This window comes from Eschrichtius robustus, chromosome 19 (assembly GCF_028021215.1).
Source record: "Eschrichtius robustus isolate mEscRob2 chromosome 19, mEscRob2.pri, whole genome shotgun sequence".
NCBI classification, from domain to species: domain Eukaryota; kingdom Metazoa; phylum Chordata; class Mammalia; order Artiodactyla; family Eschrichtiidae; genus Eschrichtius; species Eschrichtius robustus.
The window spans coordinates 34,418,660-34,431,497 of NC_090842.1; the positions used below are offsets into that span (position 1 = coordinate 34,418,660).

General features: G+C 45.9%; 1 protein-coding gene and 1 long non-coding RNA gene across 4 annotated transcripts in view; one reads left to right on the forward strand and one right to left on the reverse strand.

The window, feature by feature from the left end:
* LOC137753661 (uncharacterized) overlaps positions 1–8,083 on the reverse strand; it is a 59,771-nt gene extending 51,688 nt beyond the window's left edge. For both annotated transcript variants that reach the window (XR_011071537.1, XR_011071539.1), the window contains exon 1: positions 7,868–8,083. This is a non-coding gene — a long non-coding RNA (uncharacterized lncRNA). The remainder of the gene's footprint in view (positions 1–7,867) is intronic.
* A 279-nt stretch (positions 8,084–8,362) lies between these two features.
* The window catches only part of BRD7 (bromodomain containing 7), a 38,224-nt gene continuing 33,748 nt past the window's right edge, over positions 8,363–12,838 (forward strand). The window contains exons 1-2 of one of the 2 annotated variants that reach the window (XM_068528340.1): positions 8,363–8,666; positions 9,114–9,322. In XM_068528340.1, coding sequence (XP_068384441.1) covers positions 8,618–8,666; positions 9,114–9,322 — 258 coding nt within the window. In that variant the 5' untranslated portion in view covers positions 8,363–8,617. The remainder of the gene's footprint in view (positions 8,667–9,113; positions 9,323–12,838) is intronic. The other variant, XM_068528341.1, reaches the window with a different exon arrangement.

Genomic DNA, 12,838 nt, shown 5'->3' on the forward strand with positions numbered 1-12,838 from the left:
TCTTTGTTCACAGATTACATGATCATCTGTGTAGAAAATCTGAAAGAATTTTTTAAAAAGCTGGAACTAATAAGTGATCATAGCAGGTTGCAGGAATTAAGGTCAATATATAAAAGGCAATCCTTTTCCTATATACCATCAATGAACAAGTGGAATTTGAAATTAAAAACACAATACCATTTATACTAGCACCCCCCCCCAAAAAAAAATGAACTACTTAGGTATAAATCTAACAAAATATGTACAAGATCCATATGAGGAAAACTACAAAACTCTGATGAAAGGAATCAAAAAAGAACTAAATAAATGGAGAGATAGTCCGTGTTCACAGATAGGAAGACTCAATATTATCAAGACGTCAGTTGTTCCCAACTTGATGTATAGATTCAATGCAATCTCAATCAAAATTGCAGCAAATTATTTTGTGGATATTGACAAACTGATTCCAAAGTTTATATGGAGAGGCAAAAGACCCAGAGTAGCCAACACAATACTAAAGAAGAACAGAATTGGAAAACACACAGGGACTTCCCTGGTGGTCCAGTTACTACTGGACCAGAATCCACCTTCCAATGCAGGGGATGCAGGTTCAATCCCTGGTCAGGGAACTAAGATCCCGCATGCTGTGGCCAACTAAGCCCACACGCCACAACTACTGAGCTCGCGTGCTTCAACTGGAGAGCCTGCGTGCCGCAAACTACAGAGCCCACATGCTCTGGAACCCTCACACCACAACTACAGAGCCCTGGAGCCTGCACGCCACAACTAGAGAGAGAAAACCCGCAAGCCACAACTAGAGAGAAGCCCGCACGCTGCAACGAAGGATCCCACGTGCCGCAACTAAAGCCCAACACAGCCAAAATAAATAAATAAATATTTTTTAAAAAATAGTTGGAAGACACACTACTCAACTTCAAGACTTACTGTAAAGCCACAGTAATCAAGACAGTGTGGTGTTGATGAAAGAACAGACAAATAAATGAGTGGAACAGAATTGATAACACAGAAATAGATGCCTATAAATATAATCTACTGACAGGAGTAAAGGCAGTATAATGGAGAAAAGAATCTTTTCAACAAATGGTCCTGGAACAACTGAACATCCATACGTAAAAAAATGAATCAGTGTGCAGCAAATATATTAATTTGCATATTGATAACAAACTTTCTTACATAATGTTTTGTGTGTAAACTTTACTCTGATTTGCATTTCTCACTTTAAGATGTGAGAAATGTCCTAATAGCATTAGAAATTAATAAATATTTTTAATACTCCAAAAAAAAAAAAAAAAAAAAACAAAGCCCTTGGGTAACTGATGTCATTCATTACAAGAGTAATATAGGCTGAAGGGTTAAGACAGTAGATCTCAGCAGTGATGACCTTACTTGAGTTGTTGAGGGGGAGCAGGGAGAAAAATGAAAAGATAACACATGCCAAGATTACAACATGCCATTGGCTATGCTCAGCAATTTTACATTTAAATTTCCCAGTACAACTGGGAGTAGATATTAGTATCATTTTACAAAAAAAGAAATTTGTTGAAGTTCACATAGACAATAATAATAATTATAAATAACAACAACACTAATAATATGTTATATATAAAAAAAAAAAAATTAATCAGGACAAAACCTTACACCCTTCACAAAAATTAACTCATATTTCCTATTTGATCGAGGGCTCCAGGTTTATCTTTATCATGGCAGAATCTGAGTCCAAATGACTTTGCAGTTGTCTGCAATGGGCACCATGGCTTGGACTTACTGCACTTGAGCAAGTGGCTCCAGGGCCGCAAGGGCAGAGGCAGCCCAGGATATCTACGTGGACAGCTGCCATCTGCCACCTCTCTTTTGTTCACTCAGAGGCAGGCAGCTGGGGCCTCATGAACAACCCTGGAAGCTGCACCACCGACAGCCTGTCACAGCGAATCACCTCAGGCTGCTGCATCCCCAAAGAGCTGCTCACCGACCCAGCCTCGGCCCCCTCTGGGGCTCTCCCAGCAGCACAAACAGGCTGGTGCCAGGTAGGCCCATCCCTGCTGCCAAACTCGGGCACCTGCTCCAGCTGCTGGGGGTCTGGGCTCGGGGAATGCCACCTCCCCCTTTTCCCCCGGGGACAGAGTTCAGGGCACCCCCAGAGTATCCAGGAGAACGGCAGTTTCCTGCGCCGTTATATTTACTTGGGAAGGCTTTCACTGTGCAAGAAGCCTTTTCACTTACCCTGACCCTCATGCCAACCACACAGGCTGCACAGGGCAGGTTCTGCCCATTCGTCACAGGAGAAAACTGAGGCTCAGACAAAGGAAGACAAGAGAAGAAGTAGTAGCCCGAGGACAACTGGTCATGGGAGATCTTCGCCCTGCCTCACTGCTGCATTAGGGGGCTTTGGGGAACACAGCAGGGCAGAGGGGAAGGTCGTGGGAGCCCCTGATGCTCAGGCCTCTCAGTGTGTCTAGATCAGGGGGTCGGCTCCCAGTAAGCCTTTTTCGTCTGACAGCTATAAGGGGATTCCTGTAAAGGGTCCCCACCAGCTCTCCCAGAACTGCCCCAACCAAGGCAGACCACACTCTATCCCAGGGTCAGCTGTGTCCCAGGGCACCCTCTCCACAGAGGCGCCAAGGTCAGAAAGAAGGCCCAGCTGTGGTGGGAGCCTGGCACACCTCAAGGTAATGAGTCTGCTCAGGGCCTGGCCTGCCCCAGCCTCAGGCCCACTGTGCAGCTGCAGAGAGGCCTGGGCCTGAGAGAGCCGGTCAGAGGCCATTTCCTGGGAATGCCACACCCCCCAGTGGCCAGCCTTCCCCAGTGCCTCTCTCCTCCTCCTCCTTCTCAGATTCTCCCAGAGGCCACCAGTTACCTCCTGTCCCCACCTAAAAGACCCTCGGGGAGGACAGAGTGGGGGAATCATCTCACAAAACAGTGGTAATTATTCATTCCTTCATCCAACAAATATCTCTTGAGGGCCTGCGCTGAGCCTGGCACTGTGCTAGGTGCAGAGGACACAGTGCAAGGGAGACAGACCCAGTCCCTGACCCCAAGGAGCTGGGAGTCCAGTGGGGAGAGTGGACAAACACGCACACAGACGGGTAACTGATACGTAACTCCACAAAGGGAAGCAAAGCCACACGGGGCTGAGGAGTCAGAAGTGCTGCTGAGGCAGTCACCCTGGAGCCCAGGATGACCCGAGGGCAGAAGCCAGGCCAGGAGCTGAGGGGAGAGTATTCCAGGCACAGGGAAGAGCAGAAGCTGTGGTCCTGGGTGTGTCAGAACAAGTGAGGAGGCCGGTGTGGCCCAGCCACGGTGACAGGGGGAAGAAGTGGGGCTGGAGAGATAATGAGACCAGATCAGGCCCTGAAAGCCAAGGTAAGGGTTTGGCTTTGACTCTGAGGAAGATGGAGAGGCACGAGACAGTTCTGAGCAGGAGAGTGACATTATCTGAATCACGTTTTTAAAGGATCATAGAATATTTTAAAATTAGGACTTCCCTGGTGGCTCAGTGGTTAAGAATCCGCCTGCCAATGCAGGGGACACGGGTTCGAGCCCTGGTCTGGGAAGATCCCACATGCTGCGGAGCAACTAAGCCCATGCACCACAACTGCTGAGCCTGTGCTCTAGAGCCCGCGAGCCACAACTACTGAGCCTGTGGGCCACAACTACTGGAGCCCGCACGCCTAGAACCCGTGCTCCACAACAAGAGAAGCCACCGCAATGAGAAGCCCACACACCACAACAAAGAGTAACCACCACTAGCTGCAACTAGAGAAAGCCCGCCAGCAGCAATGAAGACCCAATGCAGCCAAATGTAAATAAATAAATAAATTTATTTTAAAAAATTAATGCTAGCAGCTGACATTTATTGAGCACTTACTCTACACCAGGTCTCACTCTCGGTGTTTTGATTCTGACTTCCACCCTCTAGCTGTGTAACATAGGTGGCTCCTGTCTGGTCCTGATGCTGCCTCTGTAAGATGGACACGCTATCTCCTCCTCTGGGTGTTGCAGGGAGGACACTGAGGAAGGGTCCAGGCTGGTGAGTGCACAGCAGGTGCTCAAGAAGCGTCACAGCAGTTATTCATGCCCAAAGCATCAGGGGCTGTGTTCTAGGAATCTGGTGAAATGCATCAGGCCAGTCCACCTTGGAAAGAGAAAGCATCCATTCAGCCTCCACGACGGAGGTACAGCAAACCAGTCTGCAAGGGAAGCGACAGAGGCCCACAGATGTAGGAAGGTGCTGGGTGGGACTAAGCAAGGTAAAGAGCCAGGCTTGTCCTCTCCCATTGTGCTCCTCTTCTTGCACCAATAAGGATGCACAAGAGAGAAGCTCCCTCTCCTTATGAGGGGTGACCAGCTGCTGGCAAGGAGCCTCCCCTCGCAGCCCAGGTCAGAACCAGGCCCCTACACAGGTCTCACAAAACCTGAAGTTTGGGGACTTCCCTGGTGGTCCAGTGGTTAAGAATCCACCTTCCAATGCAGGGGATGCGGGTTCAATCCCTGGTCGGGGAACTAAGATTCCCACATGCCACAGGGCAACTAAGCCCGCACGCTCCAGAGCCTGTTTGCCACAGCTAGACAGAAGCCCACGCGCCACAAGGAAAGAGCCCACATACCACAACTAAGACCCGACGCAGCCAAAAAAATAAATAAATACTAAAAAAAACCCCTGAAGTTTGGCCATTAGAGAGCTGGTCCATCAGGTCAAGCAGTCATCTTCTATTGGTCAAGTACCCCTTGTTCCATAACAGCAAAACTATTTCCATTCTTCAACTTACCTTTTGATCCTTCTCAAGGCACAAACATACATTTCTACACCTTTATGTGAGTATATGCATCCTCTTCTGGAATTTGTTTTCATCTAACGCTACTCCAAACATGCAGGAAGGGACTTTGGAGATTATCTGACCCTCTTTTTGAAGAGCAGTGTGACCTAATGGTTAGAATGTGGGGTTTGGAGGTAGGCAGACAAGGATTCAGATCCCAGACAGGCAAGCTGTGTGCCCTTGGATAAACCACCTAACATCTCCAGGCCTCAGTTTCCTCACCTGTGGGACAGGGATAAGTGTGCTCTTCTCACCCACCTAGAAGAGGATAAAAGGGGATGGCAGCGTGGGCGACACTCCAGCCAAGTCCCCTGCACAGGCAATTGCTCAGTTTCTGTCATTTCTTTCCTTCTTATTGACATATGTAATAGGCTCAGAAAGCTTATTTGTATAAATTCTTTATACAAATACTATATAACAAATTATACTAAGACTTGGTGGTTTAAGTAAACATACATTTATTATCTTACAGTTCCTGTGGGTCATGAGTCTGAGCATAGTTTCCCTGGGTCTTCTGCTTTGGGGTCTCTCCAAGTCTGCAATCAAGGTGTGAGCCAGGGCTGAGGTCTCATCTGAATGCTCCACTGAGGAAGGATTCACTTTGAAGCTCAGGTGGTTGTTGGCAGGACCAATGGCTCAAGGGCTGCTGGACTGACAGCCTCAGCTCTTGCAGGGTGTTGGTTAGAGGCTGCCCTCCATTGCTTGCACGTGAGCCTATCCAACATGGCAGCTTGCTTCACCGAAGCATGCAAGCCAAGAAGACAATAGAGTTGGCTAACAAGACAAAAGTCACAATCTTCTGGAACCGAATCACAGAAGTGACATCTCATCACTTCTGCCATATTCTGTGGTCAGAAGTAAGTCTCTAGGCCAGTCCACGGTCAATTGGAGGAAGTGACTACCAGGAGGCAGGAATCTTTAGGGGTCATTTTAGACTCTGCCTGACTCTAAAATGTTCATTTCAACTAGAATTTTCTGGTGCCTTTTAGGTGCCAGGCACTATCCTTGGGCTGGGAATAAAAAAGTAGATGAGTTGAGGTTTCTATCTCCCAGGAACTTTTTTCTGTGAAGTGTTATCTGCTTCAGGTTCTTACTCACTTTTCACTGCTGTGAATACTTTGGGACCTAGGTAAGATCTCTGTTGAGGAAAGGAGGGAAATTACTAACTCCCTAATGTAAATGAGTTAACTGGACCCTTTCCCTCCATCACAGGGTGTTCAGAGGGAAGACACACACACACACACACACACACACACACACACACACACACACACACACACACAGAGTGAGCTAGTTCTGAGGGGCCTTTGCAGAGTAGTGGTCACTGTGTTGGGTGCTATGGACACAAAGGTCCTGTGCTCCCCAGACCAAACCCTGCCCTGGGGGAGCATACTGGGTGATGAGGAGAAGGCAGGAAAACTCACAGGTTCAGCCTGGAGTGAGCCAGACCCACTCCATAGTGGAGGCCAGACCTATAGGGGGAGCTGGCAAAACAGTTCTCCTTAAAGCAAAAACAGTTATAGCCAGTAGTTGAAAAGCTGAAACCAAGCTTTGCTCTATACTTAGGGGGCTTTGGTGGCTTGATTTCAGAGCAACAGAGGTTCCCTTCTCCAACACCCCTCTTGCTCCACTCTGACATCCACCTCACAGATGCCAGAGAGGCTTGTTACAGGGAGCTAACAGACACAAACTCTTAGGCTTTGTGAAAAAGCAGCTCCCCTCCTCTAAAGGAACCTCATCTTCACTGACTAATCACTGGGGTCTGGTGGGGACTGCCAGTCATAGACTCTAACTCCTCTTGGCCATAGGGGTGGACTTGGTATCCAAGCTGGATCAATCTCCCATTCCCTTGCCTATAAAACATGTGAGCCAAGCCTAGCCAGTCAGAGCCCTCCCCTGAAATTTTTTCCTGGGTGAAGCTGATAGGGAAGAAAGAGACCCGTTTCCCAATTGGTCAGGATACAGCTGCTGGTAACTGTGTTTTCAGCCATGTAGGGGGAAAAAAATGGAGCCCCAAAAAATGGAGCCCAAGGGATGAGACAAGGAAAGAGAGAGAGACCTCACAGTATGAAATCCCTGGTTCCCATCTTTCTTCAGGCGAGCTTTACTCCTGTTCTTCCTGGACATGTGACCCAATACATCTTTTTATTTACTTGAAATAATTCAAACTGGATTTCTGTCATTATCCAACCATAGGGCTCAGAATTACAAGTCTACCATTTCACCACTGCAGTTCAAGTTAAAGCTACAGATCTTCCTGGGAGAAGTAATCCAGAGGTCCAAACTCTTACTCAAGTATAAATGACTAATGTCAGCTCCTTTCTTGAGAGCAAGCGGTGATTATAGGTTTATCTGAAAACAAACAGGGCACTGTAACTCTAAAGGTAGAGACAATCAAGACCTCCTTCATCAGGTTCACAAGATTATGATACAGATTCAGAAAACCTGGATTTGAAGCCTGGCTTTACCACTAACTGGCAACTTACTTAATTTCTCTGGGTATCCATTTCCTCATCTGTAAAATGGGAATAAGAATATTTCTGCCCTTCCTACCTTACAAGGTTGTCATGTAGAAAAATATCAACATCATTTTGTTTCCCTGCAGCCATAATCCCTGGATGTGCTATCTTAAACACACCTTAACATTTTATTTAGGTAAATGCCAGTGAGCAAAAATGTGAATAACTCATCTCACCAGTAAGGCTCAGCATCTAAGGATAAAAGTGAATGAGAAGAAGGGCTTAAAACAGGATTGAGGAGTAGACATCCATCTACAGAGCAATAGTGTTAGTCTGGACCCCCACTTGGTGTGGATCCAGATATATTTTCATCATTTTTTCAATCTAATTTCTAAATTTTCTTTCTTTTTATTTCAAAAAAATTAAACATGCACATGAGAAAATTTTCAAACCATACAGAGAAGCATAAAACTAAACCAATCCACTCCACCTCCAGTCCTATTCACCTGAGATAACCACTGTTAACAGTTCCTGAGTATCCATCACAGCCTTTTAATCCAGATGACAACATTTATTTCCATAAATGCATCTTACCTAATACACTCTGCTCCATACTTTGTTGATGTTGTTTTAATTAAGGTCTTGGAGGCCTTTACATATCATCACATTAGTTTTTTGTTGTTGTTGTTTTTTAAGTTACAGTCCTTCAGTTACCAAGGTGCTGGATTTGCTGGATCTGGCATCCAGTACAGGGTTCAACAAATACTGTTAAAGGGAAGATAGAAGCTAGGGAAAGTGGGATAAAAGGGAGGAGTCAGGAAAGGGGGAAGGGTGATGAAAAGAAAAAGGAAGAAAGGAAGGAGGGGGCAAGGAGGAGGGAGGGAGGGAAGGCATCAAGGGAGGGAAGGAAGAGAGAGATGAAGAGGAAGGAAGGGAGAGTGACGGAGAAAAAAGGGAGTTTCAGAGTGGTGGATGCCACCCTGGCCCCGCCCCCGGGCCGGACTCCGCCCCCGGGCCGCAGGCTGCAGCGCCACCTCCAGCCGCCAGGGGCCGCCACGCGCAGCCGGCCGCTCTCTGCGCGCGCGGCAGGCCCTCTCTCCCGCCTCCGCCGGCCTCTCGCCGACCCGCAGCCGCTCTCGGGCTCCGGCTGGGTCTTGGGCGCTCGGGCGCTGCTGGGTCTCTTCGTGAGAAGCCTCGCGCCGTTCGGCGCACGCCGTACCCCTGCCTCGAGGCGCGGGGTCTCGGGGGCCCCGCACCCGCCCTCCGCTCGCCTGGCCCGGACCGGAAGCGGCGCCGCACGGCCTGGGCCTGGCGCGGGGGGCGGGCACCGGGGCCCGGTCGGACATGGGCAAGAAGCACAAGAAGCACAAGTCGGACAAACACCTCTACGAGGGTGAGGAGTGGGCCGCGGTGGGGGGCGGCGAGCCCGCGGTGGAGGGTGGCGAGCCCGCGGCGGCTCGGTGGGGTTTTCGTGCGTTCGAGACTACCCTCGAGTGTCCGAGGCGGTCCGGGGGCCGCACCTCCCGCGGGCAGGCCCGGACCCGCGAAGGGGGCGCGGCCCGCGTGAGCCGCGCAGACCCCAGGCGAGGGCGGCATTCGAACCCGGGACCCCCGGCCCGGGCGGGTCTCTTGTTGAGAGGTGTGAGGCGGCCCGGGAACGTTCGGGGCGTCCACTCGGCGAGTGCCCGTCATTCAACTGGTGCTTCGTGGGCCGCCCACTGCGTGCCCCGGGCCGCCTCGGTCGGTGCGCCTCATTTTCTCCCGTCCAGCGGTCACTCTTCGTTGTGGATACTGCCCCGCGAGGTTCTCCTTTAATTGAAGCCCTTTCCTTTCATTTAAGAGTATGTAGAGAAGCCCTTGAAGCTGGTCCTCAAAGTGGGAGGGAACGAAGTCACCGAGCTCTCTACGGGCAGCTCCGGGCACGACTCCAGCCTCTTAGAAGACAAAAACGAACATGACAAACACAAGGACCGAAAGCGGAAAAAGAGAAAGAAAGGAGAGAAGCAGGTTCCAGGGGAAGAAAAGGGGAGAAAACGGAGACGAATAAAGGTAAAGGTCGTTGCGTTGCTTCAGCTTTGCAGGTGGTGCCAGTTTCTGCGGGTTGCCGCCTCCCGCTGCCAACCTTGCTTTATTTTCTTTGTGTCTAGCGAGATGCTGAAACGCTTGTAAAATCGGACTTGTCTTGAGCAGGAGCAGGGCAGAATAGAAACGAATCATCTGTGAGCTTCAACAACTCTTTCTTTAATTATACTCTTAGTTGTACTCACACATCAGGTGAGTGAGCAGCTAAGTCCTGATTTTCAGGAGCTGCTTCCTACCATCTAGGAAAGGTAAAAGTCATGCTCAAGAAAGCCTCAGTGTTCGAGGTTTGTGGAAAATAGTCATTTCAAAAGTTATTAGGATTCACATTTTGTTCTGAAATAAATACTACAGTGCCAAATACATAATGAACAGTTTTCATATTTTAGAACAAAGTTTGAGTCTATTGATGGGATAATTTGATCAGAGACCTTTAAGGGATATGACACCAGTGATAAAAATAAGCATTTTCATAACCATTTGCAGTTAATAGAAAGTAAAAAAGAAAGTAGCTGCCATCTCTATCTGTAAGCTGGGTAAAATAGTAATAATAATTAACTTTCCTTCCAAGGATGATCACATACATACCTGGAATTGTCCTAGACTTCTGCACTTCCCAAATGTAACCTGTCACGAAGTGACTTGTTGAATCAGTTACTGGATCTTGAAGCTAGATTTCTGTAGGTTTAGTTTTATAATTTTTTTATATTTATATACACAACAGAAATGTTCTAGTCCATGTGATTAAACACATCGGTGAGTCACTAAATCTTAGAGATTCTCTTTTTGGAATTTCTTAATTATGTGCCTTTCTGCCCCAATGTCTGTTGCCTTCGTCTAGATTGTGACAATATATAGAACCGTCTAACGTTTTTTTTCCCCTAAACTATAAAAGCCATATATGCCTATGATTTTTTTTTTTTTTTTGAAAGAAATTCAGGTAATACAGAGGTGAACAAAATGGAAGGGAAAAAAGTTTTGCTCACTCAGGTACCTCGTTTAGTCTTCCTCTTCAGAGGTAACCAGTTTTGTTTCGTTTTTTTAAAATTATTTACTATTAGGAGTAAGGTAATTCATGAGTAGGTTTGACATAAATACACTACCATGTGTGAAATAGATAGCTAATGGGAACCTGCAGTATAGCACAGGGAGCTCAGCTCAGTGCTCTGTGATGACCTAGATGGGGGGGGAGGGGGGGAGGGAGGTCCAGGAGGGAGGGGATATATGTATACATATAGCTGAGTCACTTCGTTGTACAGCAGAAACTAACACAACATTGTAAAGCAATTATACTCCAATTGAAAAAAAATTATATTAAAAAAAAAGTCAAGAGTACTACAAGGCTTTTAACATAAAAGCAGTGTCCTGCTCCATCCTGGAGTTTTACTTCCCAAACTTTTTTTTTCTTTGGATGTTTATTCCATTTCTAAATGTAGGTTTATATTGCTCTTTACTGATTTATGTGTACATCTTTTACTGACATCATGTTGCTCAAGATGAGAATTTAAATTAGCATCCTTATATTGCTCCACGCCCCCAGTTTCCCTTCCTGCATTCTCCCCGTGTAGATACAGCTCAATATTCAGTGTTTATTTCTAATTATTGTTCATTGGAGACAAATGGAATATACAAATACAGATCTGATCTTGACCAGTTGATTAATTGCTTTCATTTGTTTGGTTATCGTGTACTGATTCTTCCCAAACTTCTAACAGATTTGTAAAACCCATCTGATTTCTGTTTTTCACATGGTCAGACACTTCCCCTTTTTTGGAAACATCCATCTTGCAGCCCTCTGTCCCCTCCTGCTCTAATCTGGACTAGTTGTTCTCTAGGCCTCCTTTGCATTCTTTCTGGATCCCATGTCTTCCTCTTGACTTACTCCTTTGTTCTGGTGGAGTCTTAACTCTACGAACTTCCTAAGAAAGCATTCATAGGAGGTAGATTTTTGTAAGTTCTTACATGTTTGAAAATCTTTATTCTACTCCCATATACTCTCCTCATGTAGATTGATGGTTTGACTCAGCATGGAACTCCAAATTGGAAATTATTTTCTCCCAGAATTTTGAAAGCGTTGCATGCTGTTTTCTGGCTTCTAGATTTGCTATTGAAAAGTCTGTTGCCTTCTGATTCTTAGTCCTTTGTACATGACCGGTATGTGCTCTCTCAAAATGTTTAGAATCTTCCCCTTTATCTTCAGTGGTCTGTTGCACAATGGATATTCTTGTCTTCAGGTCTGAGATGTTTGCTTGAAGTATTTCTGTGATAGTTTCCTTCCCTCTGTTCTCTCTCTTCTCTCTTTCTAGAACCCCTGCCATTTAGATGTTGAACTTCTGGACTGATTCTCTAATTTTCTTATGTTTTTTTCCCCTCTTTTTCCTCTTTGTTTTTTGTGTTCTTCCTTCAAAGAGAGTTCCTAAACTTTGTCTTCTGGCTCTGCTCTTGAATTTTATTTCAAACCTTGTATTTTGAATTTCCAAGAACTTTTTCATGTTTTCTAATTGTCCTTGTTTTAATAGCATCCTGTTCTTGTTTTTACATGCAGGATCTTTTATTTCTCTGAAATATTAATTGATGAGTTTTTTTGATATTTTTCTTTTAAGTTTTTTTTTTTGCTCCTTGCACTGTCTCTATTTCCCCTCAAGTTCTTCATTTTATTTGGTCTCTTCCTTTTGTGTTAAAAGCATCATTTAGTTATCTGTTGAGCGTTTGTAATCTATTTGTATTTAAATGTGAAGCACAAAAAGGCTGATTGTATGCTTTGTGCCTAGACAAAGTTTGTCAGCTGATGGACTTCACTGTGGGCATCACTAAACAGAGACCTAATCATTTTGATTGGGAGCCGCCAAAGTTTTGCGCTTTTCCAGGTTTCTGGGGTTAGAACTTTTCTCAGAGGTGTCTCCTTCCTTGCATGCAGGAGGTATCTTGCTTTCTCTGATCTGCAGACTCCTCCACTTGCCTTTGATCTCCCAAGTGTGTTGACATCTTTCACCCACTGTCGTCTCTTCTGTACTCTTTTTTCATCTCGTTTAACTGGAAGTTGAGGTAACCCCTTTTAACCACTTCCGGTTTTAGTTCTGGCAGTTAACTACCATTATGCCAGCTGATATACTCCTCGTTTCTTGTTTTATCAATTATCTCATCTTTTTATTAACTACATTGTATTTGGTTATATTGCTGTGCCATATTTTATTTTATATAACTTTTAAATGTTACAAATAATGCTGCATTGAACCTCATTGTTCACATCGCTTTGTATACTTTTATAAGGATATCTTCAGGATAGGTTCCTGGAAGTCTCCCCCTCTGCCCTTTCTTGACGGTGGCTCTAAGTATCATTAGCCACCTATATATTTTTATTTCATTGCAAATTAAGACGCTTTCGCGTCCACAGTTTCATTTGGAAATAACACCCTGCAGAGTAGGGCAGGGAGGTGGATGATTTCCATTTTACAGAAGGTAAAGTGGAAACTCAGAATTGAAGTG